At 42.0% G+C, this 19193-nt stretch overlaps 1 protein-coding gene across 3 annotated transcripts in view; it reads left to right on the top strand.

The window, feature by feature from the left end:
• The window catches only part of PPP1R12A (protein phosphatase 1 regulatory subunit 12A), a 160491-nt gene that overhangs the window by 127128 nt on the left and 14170 nt on the right, over positions 1-19193 (top strand). For 2 of the 3 annotated variants that reach the window (XM_030214040.1, XM_030214039.1), the window contains 7 exons: positions 2478-2675; positions 3160-3337; positions 5360-5481; positions 7480-7542; positions 13562-13581; positions 13950-14088; positions 15613-15717. In XM_030214040.1, coding sequence (XP_030069900.1) covers positions 2478-2675; positions 3160-3337; positions 5360-5481; positions 7480-7542; positions 13562-13581; positions 13950-14088; positions 15613-15717 — 825 coding nt within the window. The remainder of the gene's footprint in view (positions 1-2477; positions 2676-3159; positions 3338-5359; positions 5482-7479; positions 7543-13561; positions 13582-13949; positions 14089-15612; positions 15718-19193) is intronic. The other variant, XM_030214041.1, reaches the window with a different exon arrangement.

The following is a 19193-nucleotide window of genomic DNA, read 5'->3' as shown; positions in this document are numbered from 1 at the left end:
ACATCACGAAGCGCTGGGGCCAGCCGAGCCTAGATCTGATGGCGTCATCGGCCAATTGCCAAGTGCCGCGCTTTTTCAGCAGAGGACGGGACCCTCGATCCCTGGGAGTATATGCTCTTCTCCAACAGTGGCCGACACAAGAGCTTCTCTATGTGTTCCCGCCCTGGCCCATGTTGGGCAGGGTGCTAGACCGGGTGGCAAAGCATCCCGGCAGGGTAATCCTGGTGGGTCCGGATTGGCCCAGACGTCCCTGGTATGCGGACTTGATCAGGCTCTCAGTCGACGATCCTCTGCGGCTGCCAGTGGAGCAGGGCCTGTTACATCAGGGTCCCGTGGTGATGGAGGATCCCTCCCCCTTTGGTCTTACGGCCTGGCTATTGAGCGGCAGCGTCTGAGGAAGAAGGGCTTCTCAGACAAGGTCATCGCCACTATGCTGAGAGCGAGGAAGCGCTCTACTTCTACTGCTTACGCCAGGGTTTGGCGTATCTTTGCAGCGTGGTGTGAAGCAGGCTCACTTTCTCCTTTCACTGCTCCAATTTCTTCAGTGTTGGCGTTCCTGCAAGAAGGTCTGGACAAAGGCCTGTCGCTCAGTTCCCTTAAAGTCCAGGTAGCGGCTCTGGCTTGCTTCAGGGGCCGCCTGAAGGGTGCTTCCCTGGCTTCGCAGCCAGATGTGGTGCGCTTTCTCAAGGGAGTTAATCACCTGCGCCCTCCTCTGCACTCAGTGGTGCCTGCGTGGAATCTCAACCTGGTGCTAAGAGCATTGCAGAAGCCGCCGTTTGAACCCTTGTCAAGGGCATCTCTGAAAGACCTGACGTTGAAAGCAGTCTTTTTGGTGGCTATCACTTCAGCCAGAAGAGTTTCCGAGCTCCAGGCGCTCTCATGTCGAGAGCCTTTCTGCAGTTCACTGAGGCAGGAGTGACTATTCGCACAGTGCCTTCCTTTCTGCCCAAGATTGTTTCTCGCTTCCATGTGAATCAGCAGCTCTGTCTCCCTTCCTTTTGTAGGGAGGACTACCCAGAGGAGTACTCTGCTCTTAAATATCTGGATGTGAGACGAGTCATCATCAGATACTTGGAAGTGACCAATGATTTCCGGAAATCGGATCATCTGTTTGTCCTGTATGCAGGTCCTCGTAGGGGTCTGCAGGCTGCTAAGCCTACAGTGGCAAGATGGGTCAAGGAAGCCATTGCAGCGGCTTATGTGGCCGCGGGGAAGGTGCCGCCTATCCAGCTGAAGGCTCACTCCACAAGAGCTCAGGCGGCCTCGATGGCAGAGGCCGGTTCCGTCTCCTTGGAAGAGATATGCAAGGCGGCAACTTGGGCTTCGGCCCATACATTCTCCAAGCATTACCGCTTGACTGTGGCTGCTCGGGCGGAGGCCCGGTTTGGAGCTTCAGTGTTGCGGTCAGGGATTTCTATGTCCCGCCCTGGGTGAGTACTGCTTCGGTACATCCCACCAGTCTATGGATTGATCAGCTTGATGATATGGAAGGTAAAATTATGTATAATCATACCTGATAATTTTCTTTCCATTAATCATAGCTGATCAATCCATAGCCCCTCCCAGATATCTGTACTGTTTTTATTCTGGTTGCATTTCAGGTTCAAGTTCAGTCTTCAGTTACTTCAGAAAGACTTCGTGTTCAAGTTTTTTCACTTGGATTCTTCAAGAGTTAAGACGAGTTTGTGTTACAGTGAGCTGCTGCATTCCTCTCCCCTCCGTTTTACGGGGCTGGATTGAGACTTAAAATTCTGCCGGCACTCCCTCCCGCTTCGTGCGGCTGTAGGGCAGTTTTGTACCCCTCCCGCTTCGGCGGTGTTAGGGTCAGTCAGCTCCTCCCGCGGTTGCGGTTGCAGGATAAGCCAGATCCCCCCGCATCGGCGGGTGTGGTGTCCCTCCCCCGCTCCGCGGGGATGAGCTGGACGGATTCCCCTCCCCCACTTGTGTGGGGATGAGCTGGGTTAATTCCCCTCCCCCGTTTCGGCGGTGGTGAGCTGGGCAGAGTGTCCCTTCGTGGGTGTAATTCTCTAAGTGCTGAGTCCTGCGGATGGAGCTTTGATATCGACATACTGAGGAGTTTCCGGCAGCACATGACCACATAGAGGGAGGCAAAAGTTTGCTCTCTATCTCCACCTGCTGGTAGATGGACACAACCCACCAGTCTATGGATTGATCAGCTATGATTAATGGAAAGAAAATTATCAGGTATGATTATACATAATTTTACCTTATGTTATGTTTTTAAGTGCCATGTAGTACATAGATATGAAATAGGGGCATGCAGCATCCAGCGCATGCTAAGCTTTAGTAAAGTGTCCTCAATGTCTAGATACCATCCATATAGTTGTAGGCTGCAAGTGGCCCTAAAATGTATCCCATGTGGTGATATTCTGCTAAATGAACAAGTTACCTTTAATATAAGGACTGCTGAATAAGAGAAACTGATCATTTTGTGCACTGCTGCTCTTTTTTTGTAGGGTGTAACATTAACTGATCTTCAAGAAGCTGAAAAAACTATTGGTCGAAGTCGTCCTACTCGATCAAGAGAGCAGGAGAATGAAGAAAAAGAGAAGGAAGAGAGAGAAAAACAAGATAAGGAAAAACACGAAGACAAGAGAGAGTCAGAAACAAAAGATGACGATTACAGACAAAGATACTCTAGAAGCTCAGAGGAGGTACTGTGTTTCTCTCACATCAAAAGAAGAAAGTATATTTGGATATAGCTTATACTTCTTTGGTGGTAGCTCAATGCGAGGTACAGTAGGTATTTTCTTAGCCCCGGAGTGTTTACTATCTAAATTTGTACCTGACACAATGGAAGGTCACATGACTTGCTCAAGGTCACAAGAAGCAGCGGGATTTGAACCCTGGCTTCCCTGGTTCTGAGCCTACTGCTGACCACCAGGCGGCTCCACCATCCTTCAAGTATAATAATTATTGTAGATTTAGTCCTGTTATTGGAACTCCTTTTGTGATTATACAAAAATGTATATTTTCAAGTTTTTCATGTCTTGCAGCTTTGAATTGTTAGTTCAACAGTTTGATTTGTTCAAGAACATAAAATCAAAACTAAGTTCAATTAAAATTCTAATTTTGCATCATAAGGCACACCTAAAACTGTTAATATGGGAATTGATTTATTTTTATTTTATTTTCTAGCCCCATCAGCGTTACAGACCTATATCAACTTCAAGTACACTCACCTCCTCTTCCTCTTCACTTTACACCTCCGGTAGTTCTCTCCATTCGAGCCAATTAAATAGACCAAACAGCCTTATAGGTATAACATCTGCTTATACAACGTACTCCAGGAATTCAGCAAAGGAGACTGATAAAGGTTAGAGCAATTCTCCCTGTTAATACCCATCATTTTTTGGGAGGAGGGGGTTGGAGCATTCGGACTGAACACATTTATGTCGAACTTCAGAAGCTATTGGAAGGGGCTGTATTTGACATTTTTATATGGGTGGTGGTTCTCCTGTTCTTTTCATCATACAGTTTATTTTTGTTGGTTTGGGGGAGAGGAAGTGATAAAGTAATTTAGTACTTTTGAAAGGTGCTGGCTTGACAGAAGTGGGAATTGGTTTTCTGTATATCTATTTATGTGGATTTTGCTCACACCTTTTCAGTAGTAGCTCAAGGTGAGTTACATTCAGGTACACTGGGTATATCTCTGTCCCAGGAGGGCTCACAATCTAATTTGTAGATGAGGCAATGGAGGGTTAAGTGACTTGCCCAAGATCACAAGGAGCAGCAGTGGGATTTGAACCAGCCACCTCTGGATGCCAAAACTGGTGCTCTAACCAGTAGGCTGCTACTCCACTGTTGCAGTTATGTTTTGAATGGATTTTTGATTTACTCACCTAATCCCAAATCCAAGTTCAAGTTGAGTTACAATTCAGGTACTGCAGCCCAAATGGGATATCTACTGAGTTGTACCGGAGCCAATGAGGCATAAATTAACTTGCCCCAAATGACAAGGAGTATCAGTAGAAGTTAGTAGTAAGTTGATCTAGTTTTTAATCCATGCCTCTAAACACTTGGCTACGTCTCCTCTGACTTCACATGCCTCATGCCTCACAAAAGGGTATCTGCCCTGTGTTGACAGGACCCTGTATAAATAATGAAATGGTAATACGGTTCAAATTAAATACAGTAAAACGTGAGCACTTAATATTGGATAGAGACATCAAACTCTAACATAACCCAGTAAGTGATTTTCCTACATTCACTACCAGTTTAATTTGGAGGATGATCTGTATCCCAGGATCAGTTCGTTAAGACTTGTAGCTTTTTGCAGCATTTGCTTTCTAATTCAGTTTTGTACATGCATTAGTTTTATAAGGGTGTAAGCTTGTAGAGCAACATTCTACACACTCAAGTTGGTGTTGATGTACAAAACAGGCCTTCTCAAGGGTGAAGAATAGATGAAGTGGAAGAGGATTGACATTCGTGTGCATGTTGCATAAAATCTATGTACACACACCTATTTTTATTGGCGCACATATGCACTCAATTATATCTGCCTCGGAGCAGGTGTAAGTGTGCGCACCTATGGATGACTTTATAAAGTCATCAGGCAAATCGAATGTTAATACGATTTGATGAGGCATATTGAAATTTGATGTAAGAAACTCAACCATGTTTGGGTATCGGAGAAATAATTTTCATACTTTTATTAATGATGGAATTCCAAGGTGTGCAAATAAAATCTGAACCATCTCTTTCATCAAGAGCGAAAAGTCAAAATCGTAATGAATGAAAAGGACTGTAAAAGTGGAAAGAGTATGGATGCACTTCTTTTTGGGGAAGGAGAGGGGGAAGGGAGACGAATGGGTGTAGGGGCAAATGTACAATGGGTTTTACAGGAATTGTTTGGTCATGCCTGAAGGCATGAAGTGAAGTATGGCAAGGAAGTCATGAAGAGTTGGAAGTCCTTGTTTGGGGTTCGCACTTGGGACTGAGCGCCTTGGTCTTCATGTACTCTATGATACGCTACTTGGAGGGAGTGAAGGAAGAGGATATAAGAGGGAATAGTAGGGCAATAGAGGAATTATATGTTTACAAAAAGTTGATGGATTCATTATTTTAGTGTTGGTGGTGGTGGTTTTTCTGTAAATTGGAAATGGGTTAGTTATGCCAGTCTTGTCTGTCTGTACTTCTCTGCTCTTCCAATAAAAGTTTTAATAATAAAGACATCAGGCACATATGTTATCTTCAGAACAGCACAAGATATGTGCTGCTGTGCCATTTACTATTGCAGTGAGCTTGAAATATTTGTATCCAATTGTGATACACCTAGTTTGGAAGATTACTTTTGAGCCGTTTTGTTTCATTAACTAAAACTGACTGTTTGCAGAAGGGGAAAAGAGAGAGGACGAGAAGGAGGGTGAGGATAAATCACAGGCCAAATCAATACGAGAACGGCGGAGACCAAGAGAAAAACGAAGGTCTACGGGCGTTTCTTTTTGGACGCAGGATGTAAGCTTGAAACTGTTTAAATTTCTCTGTGCTGTCAATATGCGTTGGATTAAGGGTTCTCAATTCCATCCCTACAGGGCTGCAAATAAGTCTGGTTTCCAAGATAATTAAGCTGTACAAATTAGCCTTGATCTAGGTCAATAAGTGGATATGTTTTCATCCCTCACTGAACCCCTGCAATTTTGTTTTTAGTGGCTGAAACTAGTAACATAATTTTTCATCTGTGTCTCACAGAGTATATATGTGTGTTTATGCTGAAGTAAGAATAAATGGATCTTGTGTGAATTTGATGTGGAATGTAAAGTATACATTTGAATGTGTATTTTGCACTGTCTTGTTTGTTTCATTTGCATTTTCAAATGCGTTCATTGTTAAACATTTTGTTGTGTGATTTGATCCACTGAAGTGTTTTTAAACCTACAAAGAGAGCATGAAGCAGACTTCTCTTATTTCCAATGGCGTTTCAGATGTTCTATGGGTCAAGGTTCTGCCCTTGAAGAGAGATGGTTTTACTAGTTGAGAAAGAAAACCGTATCAAAGCACTGGCTGAAATGTAGTTTCACACTCAACAATTATAAAGCAGGAAATCTAGAGCTGGGGAAAATGGTATCTACTTGAATATTACAGTAACCTCATTTATGCTGGGTTACCAAGATTCTGAAATCTTCATTTTTTTTTTTTTTTAAAGAAATATTGATGCTCTTTATAGGACTTCCTAGATCAGATTTAAACCCAACTGTTGGGGAGTTGAATTTTAATCTTAATTTATGCATTCTTGTATCCAACTATTATTGAAAAACAAAGTTTTGGTTCAAAGTGGCTTACAATTTACATTTTGGTGGAGTTACAATAGTGTTTTACAAAGTGGAGAGGGCATCTATAGATGTGAAGGTTTTAAAAAGAGGGGGGAGTCCAAATATCTCATAAAACATGCAGATCTTTACTGTATGTCAGCAAATGCGTAGGAGAGATAAGGGGACATTTCCTGGTGCAAGTAAGAGTTTTTCCATCACAAATTGAGAACTTTTAACTATGTTCACATTGGATCTTAACTAGACACATGCTAGATTTTACAGGGTGTTTACAAGACTAAACACCAGGTCAGCCAATGACACATAATTGCATTGGATAATCAGAATAACCTCCATTTATTTGTATAGCATATTTTTTTAAGCTTAAGGACATTTGGGGGGGGGGGGGGGGGGGAGAGACTAGAATCATTCTTACAGCTTGCAAATGCCTCAGGCGGAGTGGAGAAGTATGCTGAAATGCTGCATTGGTAAATTTGATATTTATATTGGAGTTGGCCGCTAGCAATAATAAAGGTTTGTGTGCTTATTAAAGAATTGTGTAGCCCTCTGTATCTCAAAATTCTAGGCGGGATATTAAAAACATACACCATAAAATTAAAATAAATAGGAAACATAAAACATCAAACAACATCACAATTCAGTTCAAATTCAAGTTACTGTTTGTCATCCACCTGAAACAAATATTAAATACCATCAAAAGCTTACAGAAATAAAAATGTCTTTGTGTGTGTGTATATATATATATATATATATATATATATATATACACACCCCTCCCCCCATTATTCTATAAAGATTGTACTCTTAAATTTATGAGCATAAATTATGCTTCTAAATTAGGAGCATACTGTGGGCTGCAACATAGATTATGCTCATAATTTAGGAGCAATAAACTTTATAGAATAAGGTCCATAATGTGTGTGTATTTATAATTATAATGTGTGTGGGTATAAAAGATGCTTAGAGCAAACTGGTGTCTGTCAGGGACTGGTAGGTTGTAAATGTATGCCCTACTCCAAAGGATGTGGTGCTGCAAGAAGAGGAGTGAAGTGTGTGATGGTTGTGTTCGGTATGTCATTGCTAGTCTAACACAGTTCTGCACTTGAAGTGCGATTAAAACAACTGTTGCATTTGAGGAAAAGTGATGAGACATTTGCAAGCAGTGTGTTTGTTTTATTTTTAATAGAGTGATGACAATGAACAAGAGCATCCATCAGACACAGAAGATAGAACAAACAAGGAAAGTCAGGTAACACTTCCTAGGTTTTAGATGGAATGCTTGAAAAATATAATTTTTTGTTTTACATCTAATTCTAGTTTAAATTTAGCATTTTCTGTCTATCGAAGAATGTGTATTCTGTGCACATAATGGTGGAGAGGTTATATGTTGAAAATTTTGATCTTGAGCTGTACTTTTAATGCTAATCTTCATTCTGAGAATAGTCTCTTTACCAGTGGGGTGCCATAAGGATTGATCCTTGGTCCCTTTCTTAAAAGTTTTGTAAGTAATATTGTGTTGGGAAAGGTTTGCCTCTTTGAAGGTTATACAAAAATCTGTAGCAGGATAAATATTCTGGAAGGTATGAATAATAAGAATATAAGGAGGGGTCTGGTGAAGCTTAAGAACAGTCTAGAATTTGACAGCTAAGATTTAGTGCTAAAAAGTTCAGGGTCTTGCATTTGAGCTGCAAAAACCCAAGGGAGTGATAGTCTGGGAATAAAGTACTTCCGTGCATGTAAGAAGAGCAGGACTTGGGTGTGATCTTAAGGTGGCTACAAAAGATGATGACAAAAGGCAGCAAAGCCAGAAGGATACTTGGTTGCATAAGAACAGAAATGGCTTGCAAGGGGAAGAATGCGATAATGCCTCTGTATGATAACTGTGTCTGAATTCAAGAAAACATGGGACAGGATCTCTGAGGAAGAGATGGTAAAGCTTAGTAGTTGTAGATGGGCAGACTGGGTAGGCTATATGATCATCCTTCTGCCATCATTTTCTCTGTTTCGTATTGTCATATACCTTCAATGGTACAAATGGAATAGAATATCTTCTAATCTGTCATCAGTGTTTGATAGAAATTGTGTGGGTTTGTTTCTCTGCACAGTTTAGATATTAATGGTCCCCAGTGGTTGAGCCGCTTTTCTGCTCTGTGGTGGAGAAATCTTTTTCAGTTAAGTCAGTGGTATATATATATATTTTTTTTTTAACGAACAGCAGCTTACAATAACAGTGGTTTCTTTCATAGACCCCACTCGGTGCTATATATTTAATACTAGACTTTGAGCCCGTAAAAACGGGCTATTATAGGAAGGGGGGGTTGAAAGGCCCGCCCCCACTGCCGAGTTCGCCGCTGCCCCTCCCCCTCCGAGTTTGCGCCCCCCCACTGAGCCGTCACCACCCACCTTCCACCCGGCCGGGCCCTCGCTCCGCTATTGAAACAGCGAGGGTCCGGGAACGCAGCACTGAGCTCTGCTGAGCTGCCGACGTCGGCCTTCGTTCTTCTTCTCTGCCTGTCCCGCCCTCGTGTGACGTAACGTCGTCGAGGGCGGGACAGAGGCAGAGAAGAAGAAGGAAGGGCGACGTCGGCAGCTCAGCAGAGCTCAGTGCTGCATTCCCGGACCCTCGCTGTTTCAATAGTGGAGCGAGGGCCCGACCGGGTAGAAGGTGGGTGGCGGCGGCGACTCGGGTGGGGGGAGCGTTAGACGGCGGTGTCCCTCCCTCAGCAATGCGCAGTACAGACGCTCTGTGTTGTGTTCCCCGTCATCACGTATTGACGTGGGGGCGGGGCACAGAAGGTCTCTACTGCGCATTTGCGAGTGAGTACGGTCACTCGCCGTTTATATGTTTGATTGCAATTTCACAATAAAACAAGCAACATAATATCCCTCCCCCTCCCATAATATAAAATGGAGAGCCCTACAACCATATTTGGTCAAGGTATGCAAGTATAATTTCTAGCAGATTTTATGTAAAGACCACTTCCCACTCTGGGAGAGCGTGTATTCCACAGAAGTTCCCCAACATTTATAACTTTTCCTCATAGTTACTGCTAGCCTTTCTGAGGTAACTGAATCATTTACAAGCACCATTACGCTATTGGCTGTGCATGAGACGCTTTCCAATTAGCAAAATGCATTTACAAGCGAACTTCGTCTCAAGGTATTCTTTTCTTTTATATTAGGGAAAGAACTTACACAGTAGACAAAACCTGTTGAATTTATTAACTCCTTGGATTTTTCTGTCTTAAGTCTGCGTTTAAGGAAAAATGGTGTGGAAATTTTCATGTTCCATCAGGTTTTTTCTAAAGGAGATCAAAGCCTAAAGTACGCAACACCTTTGCATCGTTTCTCCCTTTTGTGTGTTATTTTTCCAGATTATCTGAATTGGTACCACTTATAAATATGTCCATGTAACGGGCCTATAAGATGCAGAACACTCTAATTCTATTTCATTTGTCGCTTTGGAAGTCCTGCCTAGAATGCAGGTTTACTCTCGCAGCTAATACAGTATTCAGAACTGTTTGATTAAGAACATTTTCTGAATTTCAGAACTTACAGCTTCAATTTTTTCTTTCTCCTGATGCAAATATCTGATCCGAGTGTGTTGTAAAACCTTCAACTCATTACTCCATGCCAAATGGAACAGTGAAAGGAAAAGGATAGCTATTTCCTTACACAGGAAGCGACAGCAGATAAAGACTTGAATGGTCCATCCAGTCTACCCAACAGATTTAAATCAACAATGAATATGATATTATATACAGTGGGGGAAATAAGTATTTGATCCCTTGCTGATTTTGTAAGTTTGCCCACTGACAAAGACATGAGCAGCCCATAATTGAAGGGTAGGTTATTGGTAACAGTGAGAGATAGCACATCACAAATTAAATCCGGAAAATCACATTGTGGAAAGTATATGAATTTATTTGCATTCTGCAGAGGGAAATAAGTATTTGATCCCCCACCAACCAGTAAGAGATCTGGCCCCTACAGACCAGGTAGATGCTCCAAATCAACTCGTTACCTGCATGACAGACAGCTGTCGGCAATGGTCACCTGTATGAAAGACACCTGTCCACAGACTCAGTGAATCAGTCAGACTCTAACCTCTACAAAATGGCCAAGAGCAAGGAGCTGTCTAAGGATGTCAGGGACAAGATCATACACCTGCACAAGGCTGGAATGGGCTACAAAACCATCAGTAAGACGCTGGGCGAGAAGGAGACAACTGTTGGTGCCATAGTAAGAAAATGGAAGAAGTACAAAATGACTGTCAATCGACAAAGATCTGGGGCTCCACGCAAAATCTCACCTCGTGGGGTATCCTTGATCATGAGGAAGGTTAGAAATCAGCCTACAACTACAAGGGGGGAACTTGTCAATGATCTCAAGGCAGCTGGGACCACTGTCACCACGAAAACCATTGGTAACACATTACGACATAACGGATTGCAATCCTGCAGTGCCCGCAAGGTCCCCCTGCTCCGGAAGGCACATGTGACGGCCCGTCTGAAGTTTGCCAGTGAACACCTGGATGATGCCGAGAGTGATTGGGAGAAGGTGCTGTGGTCAGATGAGACAAAAATTGAGCTCTTTGGCATGAACTCAACTCGCCGTGTTTGGAGGAAGAGAAATGCTGCCTATGACCCAAAGAACACCGTCCCCACTGTCAAGCATGGAGGCGGAAATGTTATGTTTTGGGGGTGTTTCTCTGCTAAGGGCACAGGACTACTTCACCGCATCAATGGGAGAATGGATGGGGCCATGTACCGTACAATTCTGAGTGACAACCTCCTTCCCTCCGCCAGGGCCTTAAAAATGGGTCGTGGCTGGGTCTTCCAGCACGACAATGACCCAAAACATACAGCCAAGGCAACAAAGGAATGGCTCAGGAAGAAGCACATTAGGGTCATGGAGTGGCCTAGCCAGTCACCAGACCTTAATCCCATTGAAAACTTATGGAGGGAGCTGAAGATGCGAGTTGCCAAGCGACAGCCCAGAACTCTTAATGATTTAGAGATGATCTGCAAAGAGGAGTGGACCAAAATTCCTCCTGACATGTGTGCAAACCTCATCATCAACTACAGAAGACGTCTGACCGCTGTGCTTGCCAACAAGGGTTTTGCCACCAAGTATTAGGTCTTGTTTGCCAGAGGGATTAAATACTTATTTCCCTCTGCAGAATGCAAATAAATTCATATACTTTCCACAATGTGATTTTCCGGATTTAATTTGTGATGTGCTATCTCTCACTGTTACCAATAACCTACCCTTCAATTATGGGCTGCTCATGTCTTTGTCAGTGGGCAAACTTACAAAATCAGCAAGGGATCAAATACTTATTTCCCCCACTGTACTTGATCATGGTCTTTCTTTGATGTTTCTGGGACATAGACCATAGAAGTCTGCCCAGCTCTGTCTTTATTTGATTAGCAAAGACTATCTCCTCCCCTTTCCATTTGAGCATCAGTTATAACAAGTTTGCTGTGAGTTCAGTTAATGCATGATATCCACAAGCTGATTGCCTTGTTTTTGGCCTAAACATAACTCAACCTAAAAATAAAGGTCTCTTTTAAAGCTGTGGTTCTCTACCTAGCCCAGTGATAGAGCAAAAATGAAAGTGTGTGGTGGGGGGGGGGGGGGGTCAACGAATTCCAAATTAAGGGTTTAAAGAGATGTTATTAGTCTGGCACAATGCAGATCTGTGTTTCAGGTCAGGGGCACTTGTCTCAGGAGTCAACAAATCAGTGTCCTTGGTGATGCAAATACCAACAGAGTAAAATATTGTGTTGCTACAGCATTGCTGTTGCTTGTGACCACGTTTTTTTTTAAAACTGCAATTTAGTTGCAGCTCACATTATTTTACTGTGTTGGTATTTGCATCACCAAGGACACTGATTTGTTGACTCCTGCGTCGAATCCGACTGATAGCTTTTTACCCTTGAGTTAGAATTGTATTGGTCCTCCCCTACTTTCATTTTTGCTCTGTGCCTTAATTTCTAGGGGTTCACTTTCTTTATTTAGTGATGACATAAAATGTGAACATCGCTATTGGAAAATGAGGAACATCAGTGGTGGTGTAAGAATTCATCGGTAACTGGGAACAGTCTTGAAAGTAATATCTCCTTGTCTCACTTCCTCTTTGGTTTCACAACGAATCTACTGTTAATTGGGCTAGTGATGGCTGAGCCCTAGCTTTTATGGCAGCCTGATAATACAAGTATTGTAGCATATAACTCTGAACTTCAGAAATGTCCTATATGTCCTCTTTATACACTTTGACGGTATACACTGTTAACCCCATTAAGATATTAGGCACTAAGGGAGTCTTTTACTAAAGATTAGCTGGAGTTATCTGTAGCAGGGCCCATTGTATTCCTATGGGCCCTGTTGCAGATAACTCAAGCTAATTTTTAGTAAAAGACCCCCTACATTTCTTAGACGTTGGTGAGTAACACCACCTTAACTATAGATTAACTGTGGTCCAGTACACTAGCAGTTAGTGAGGGGCTGTATGGAGAAACGAATCTGATCTCTGAAGGCTAGAGTGGCAGACTTAAAGGAGAAGAGGCAGGCAAAGAAGTAGATAGAGGAGACCTTTGGAGGATCAAGGTCATCCGAAAGAGCATGATCTTGATGGTAGGAAGTGATCCTGTAACTAACACATGCTCAAGTCGAGGGTACGTACTGGGGAAAGAAGTACAGTCATGGTACATGTGAATATTAACATCGTAGAAGGTACGGAAAGGAGATTCAGTAAGCCAAATTTAGGATTTTAGGAAAGAAGCTGAAATTCAGAATCTGTTAGCTTTGTCAGAAATGCTTCCTACTGTACGTGCAGAACCCCAGAGGCAAGCTGAGCTCTTGAGAGTCTCGATGTGTAGACTAAGTAATATTGAGAGACGTGGGCAATATTTCGCCCAACTAATTATGGATGGATGAGTTCCACCGAAACAAGGATGGAACTTGGCTTCTGGCACTAATATTAGAAAGGGAAGAGGGCAATAGGGAGTAATTGTGTAATCTGTTGGGAAAATGCTTTAGACACAATTATGTGAGAAAAGAATTCTTCCATCTGATCTAAAAGAAAAAACTCGCAAGTATTCAAAAGGTTGTCCTACAGTTGAACATTCTGTGCTGTTGACCAGTCATGTTTTTCCCAGAGGGGGTCACATATTGAATATATTTAGTGTCTTGTCCTCTGCTGAACAACTTGTTCTGTTTCATATCATGCACTGCCTTAACTTTAATGTGTCTCTTCCTTTCAGAACGATGGCGTCCTTACAAGGTATGCTTTCCTATTAAAGTCTTTTTTTTTTTTTTAATACTCTGCTGTTATATTAAACTTTTGAGCTTCAAATTTATTAAGCTGTACTTTATTTTATTCCCTCAAATCAGTTTAAATGTAATGGTGAAATGAAACCTGTCACAATAACATAGTTATAGCAGATTTCTCATTTGAATCTTGAACAAGGTGATTGATATCTTGTTGGAGTGGAGGAGTGGCCTAGTGGTTAGTCTTAATGCTTCTAGGTATAGAAACATGTAATAGCCATTTTATTCCAGGGTATAACCAGTTCTCGAACATGTTAACCTTAATAGAGTACTGGAAACTTAAAAACAAGTGTTTTGAAGGTACATATTATTCTTTTGAAGGCATAATACAGGATCTAACACTCCCTCTATTGACCGCTATGATGCACTCCTGGGCCGTACTGGATCTAACAGCTATCTGGACAGCCGAAAACCGTATAGCAGCAGGATAGAGAGAGAAGATATGTCTAATTATAAAAAGGTATATACATTACTGAACTACCACAATTACAATCATTTCTAAGGTCTTTTCCTATACCTCTTTGTTCCTTTTTTCTGTAAAACTGAGATTTACAGTGATCAGCTGCTGGAAAAGTGTATTTACAGTATTTTCATTTGCCAGCCTGTTTGGAAAAGTGTATTTACAGTATTTTCATTTGCCAGCCTGTTTGGTTAAGTGTATAAAATGCCATGATGATTCTGATTGTCAGCCTGTTTGTACAAGTTCTGCAGATAGTTGATGTAAGGCCTCCTCAATAGCTATCTGTGGGGAAGGCTGTAAACTTATAAAATGCTTATGGCTTCCAGCATGCATAAACATGGTGATCACTTTTCAGCAGTCCCATCAAAGAGTACTACAAGGGGAAAGTGTATTTATAGGAATTGTTGGCAATTGAAGTTACAGTTCCTTGTACGTGTGTTTTGACCTGCTTCTCATCATTTTACTGAATTGTACATAATTGTGGACTTGGAAAGGGTTTTGCCGGAAAACTCTGTGCGTAGTGGGTTGGAATTTCTGTGCATGTTTCAGTCATCTGAAAGTGCCTCTTGGGAAGGGCCGGCCTTCCTAGATTTGTTTATGCATATGGATGAAGGCAGAAGGGGCTCAGGGAAGTTGGGCTCTGCTGCCTGATGATGGGAAGTGATCAAAGTTTGTGCCTAAGAGACAGCTGATCCCTGAAACACAAAGGTACTTAGCTTTCACAGTGGCGTTCAGATCATTAGAGCAACAGATAATGATTCCGACTTTGTGAAAGCCTTTTCTGTAATTGGACATCATTACGAAGATAATGAAGATGCAGCTGATGACTAAAACAGCTACTTCTAATGCAGATGATGATTATTTGTTGCATTCTTTGCCAAACAAAAGTCAAGTGTGCCAGACAGATTTCCTTGATCGATACTTGCAGACCCAGTCGGAAGACTTAAGTAATATTGCAACTTGGCCTGATTATCAAGGAACTCTTTATCAGAACAAACAATCTACTTCCTGCTAGTGCAGTTGTTGAATGCCTGTCTACCTGTCCAGGATTAATGACTCGCACACGGACTAGCACAAGTGACGGCACTTTTCAAAATTTAGGTCTACTAAAAGTAAAGTGGATTGAATTGTAGAGCAAGAAAGTTGTTGAGATAAAAACATTAGCAAAAGTTGCATCCTTTTGCACTTGTGATACTTTTACTTTTTACTCAAAGTAGGTAATAGCTACTTTCACTTAAGTTACAGTTTTGTGCTCTTTATTGTACTTGTACTTAAGTATTAAAATGTACATTTATTTTTACTTAAGTGCTTTGACCTAGTACTTTTAACATGCTTGTAAGCAGTGGCGTTCAATGTTTTAGTCACTGGAATCCATGTGATATCTGATAGCTTCAGCAGGAAGCAAGTGGATGTCTGACTTATGTGAGCCGATTCAGTTCCAGGACATGCTGAGCATAATTTCATGCAAGCTAAGCAGATGCCTATAAACTGCTCCTTTTATAATTATTGCCTCTTTTCTTTTAGCCATATGAGGAGATCATAGCTGAAAATGAAAAACTGAAAGCACAGTTACACGACACAAACTTGGAGTTAACGGAACTCAAGTTACAGTTGGAAAAAACCACACAGGTTAGTGAATGTGAAATAAGTCTCAAGGTTTGTCAAATTTTATTTATTTATTTTATTTTGAAAACTTATATACTACCTATAACTAGGTGGGTTCCATAAAAACATTCATATTCAACCACAAATACTAAAACATTACTCAGCATCAAACAGCAGACCACTGCTTAAAGTCAGAACATCGCTGAAGCTGGCCAAATGTTTTCTTTGTATCAATTTTGCTATGTTTAAAGATTTTTCCCCCCCTTCGGAGTCTTTTACTTGTTTGCCTACTTAAAAGAACATTGGATTAGAAGCGTCTGAATTGTAGACTACACCTGAGGCTAAGGGTACTTTCTGCTGAAAAATCATTCCCTCTTACTGGTCAGGTAAGCTGTAAATTCCCCAAGTAAGAGTGTGAAATTGGAAAAAACTCTGGGGTTCATTTACAAAGACACGCTAAAAATAAGCACAAGGTAAATGTTAGTCGCCCATATATTTCTATGGACGTCGCTAGCGTTTAGCTCGCTTTTGTAAAAGACCCCCCCTTTGTGATTAAAGTTAAAAACCTTCATACTTCCAGGAAAAATTTCACACTGCACTGGTGGTTGTAATTGCAGTCTCTCCCAGTTACTCAATTCACCTGCAGTATTTAGCTACATTTTTAGGATTTCTTGTAGCATTTTCTACCCTGCCTTCATTTGGCATCTCTAGATCCCTTGTCACTAGAAAAGCACATCTGTTTTTCCCCTTTAGAAAAATTCTTCTCACTTGGACCTCAGTCATGTTCTCTTTATTTGTCCTTTAACATCATACTAAGGTTGATGGTATTTTCTTACATTTTGTTTTTGAATACAGGCATTCGGTCCTAGGTTTTCTTTCTTTGAACTTAGCCTTTTTCTGCCATGATGGCATCTTTCAAACATGCCATATCTGTTTTCCTCAGTGACTTAATAAGTACATAAGTACATAAGTAGTGCCATACTGGGAAAGACCAAAGGTCCATCTAGCCCAGCATCCTGTCACCGACAGTGGCCAATCCAGGTCAAGGGCACCTGGCACGCTCCCCAAACGTAAAAACATTCCAGACAAGTTATACCTAAAAATGAGGAATTTTTCCAGTCCATTTAATAGCGGTCTATGGACTTGTCCTTTAGGAATCTATCTAACCCCTTTTTAAACTCCGTCAAGCTAACCGCCCGTACCACGTTCTCCGGCAATGAATTCCAGAGTCTAATTACACGTTGGGTGAAGAAAAATTTTTCTCCGATTCGTTTTAAATTTACCACACTGTAGCTTCAACTCATGCCCTCTAGTCCTAGTATTTTTGGATAGCGTGAACAGTCGCTTCACATCCACCCGATCCATTCCACTCATTATTTTATACACTTCTATCATATCTCCCCTCAGCCGTCTCTTCTCCAAGCTGAAAAGCCCTAGCCTTCTCAGCCTCTCTTCATAGGAAAGTCGTCCCATCCCCACTATCATTTTCGTCGCCCTTCGCTGTACCTTTTCCAATTCTACTATATCTTTTTTGAGATACGGAGACCAGTACTGAACACAATACTCCAGGTGCGGTCGCACCATGGAGCGATACAACGGCATTATAACATCCGCACACCTGGACTCCATACCCTTCTTAATAACACCCAACATTCTATTCGCTTTCCTAGCCGCAGCAGCACACTGAGCAGAAGGTTTCAGCGTATCATCGACGACGACACCCAGATCCCTTTCTTGATCCGTAACTCCTAACGCGGAACCTTGCAAGACGTAGCTATAATTCGGGTTCCTCTTACCCACATGCATCACTTTGCACTTGTCAACATTGAACTTCATCTGCCACTTGCACGCCCATTCTCCCAGTCTCGCAAGGTCCTCCTGTAATCGTTCACATTCCTCCTGCGACTTGACGACCCTGAATAATTTTGTGTCATCGGCGAATTTAATTACCTCACTAGTTATTCCCATCTCTAGGTCATTTATAAATACATTAAAAAGCAACGGACCCAGCACAGACCCCTGCGGGACCCCACTAACTACCCTCCTCCACTGAGAATACTGGCCACGCAATCCTACTCTCTGCTTCCTATCTTTCAACCAGTTCTTAATCCATAATAATACCCTACCTCCGATTCCATGACTCTGCAATTTCTTCAGGAGTCTTTCGTGCGGCACTTTGTCAAACGCCTTCTGAAAATCCAGATATACAATATCAACCGGCTCCCCATTGTCCACATGTTTGCTTACCCCCTCAAAAAATGCATTAGATTGGTGAGGCAAGACTTCCCTTCACTAAATCCGTGCTGACTTTGTCTCATCAGTCCATGTTTTTGTATATGCTCTGCAATTTTATTCTTAATAATAGCCTCCACCATCTTGCCCGGCACCGACGTCAGACTCACCGGTCTATAATTTCCCGGATCTCCTCTGGAACCTTTCTTAAAAATCGGAGTAACATTGGCTACCCTCCAGTCTTCCGGTATTACACTCGATTTTAGGGACAGATTGCATATTTCTAACAGTAGCTCCGCAAGTTCATTTTTTAGTTCTATTAATACTCTGGGATGAATACCATCAGGTCCCGGTGATTTACTACTCTTCAGCTTGCTGAACTGACCCATTACATCCTCCAAGGTTACAGAGAATTTGTTTAGTTTCTCCGACTCCCCCGCTTCAAATATTCTTTCCGGCACCGGTGTCCCCCCCAAATCCTCGGTGAAGACCGAAGCAAAGAATTCATTTAATTTCTCCGCTACGGCTTTGTCCTCCTTGATCGCCCCTTTAACACCATTTTCGTCCAGCGGCCCAACCGACTCTTTAGCCGGTTTCCTGCTTTTAATGTATCTAAAAAAGTTTTTACTATGTATTTTTGCTTCCAACGCTAATTTCTTCTCAAAGTCCTTTTTTGCCCTCCTTATCTCCGCTTTGCATTTGGCTTGGCATTCCTTATGATCTATCCTGTTACTTTCAGTTGGTTCTCTTCTCCACTTTCTGAAGGATTGTTTTTTGGCTCTAATGATTTCCTTTATCTTACTGTTTAGCCACGCCGGCTGACGTTTAGTCTTTTTTCCCTTTTTTCTAATACGTGGAATATATTTGTCCTGAACCTCCAGGATGGTGTTTTTAAACAGCATCCACGCCTGATGCAAGTTTTTTACTCTGCGAGCTGCTCCTTTCAGTCTTTTTTTCACCATTTTTCTCATTTTGTCGTAATCACCCTTTCTATAGTTAAACGCTAGCGTACTTGATTTCCTAGTTTCACTTCCTTCAATGCCAATATCAAAACCGATCATATTATGATCACTGTTATCAAGCGGCCCTCGTATCGTTACCCCCTGCACTAGATCATGAGCACCACTAAGGACTAAGTCTAGTATTTTTCCTTCTCTTGTCGGCTCCTGAACTAGCTGTTCCATGAAGCTGTCCTTGATTTCATCAAGAAATCTTATGTCCCTTGCGTGTACAGATGTTACATTACCCCAGTCTATATGCGGGTAATT

The sequence above is a fragment of the Microcaecilia unicolor genome, chromosome 9 (assembly GCF_901765095.1).
Source record: "Microcaecilia unicolor chromosome 9, aMicUni1.1, whole genome shotgun sequence".
In the NCBI taxonomy this organism is placed as follows: domain Eukaryota; kingdom Metazoa; phylum Chordata; class Amphibia; order Gymnophiona; family Siphonopidae; genus Microcaecilia; species Microcaecilia unicolor.
The sequence above is the reverse complement of the archived record's forward strand: the minus strand, read 5'-3'. Positions and strand labels throughout refer to the sequence as shown.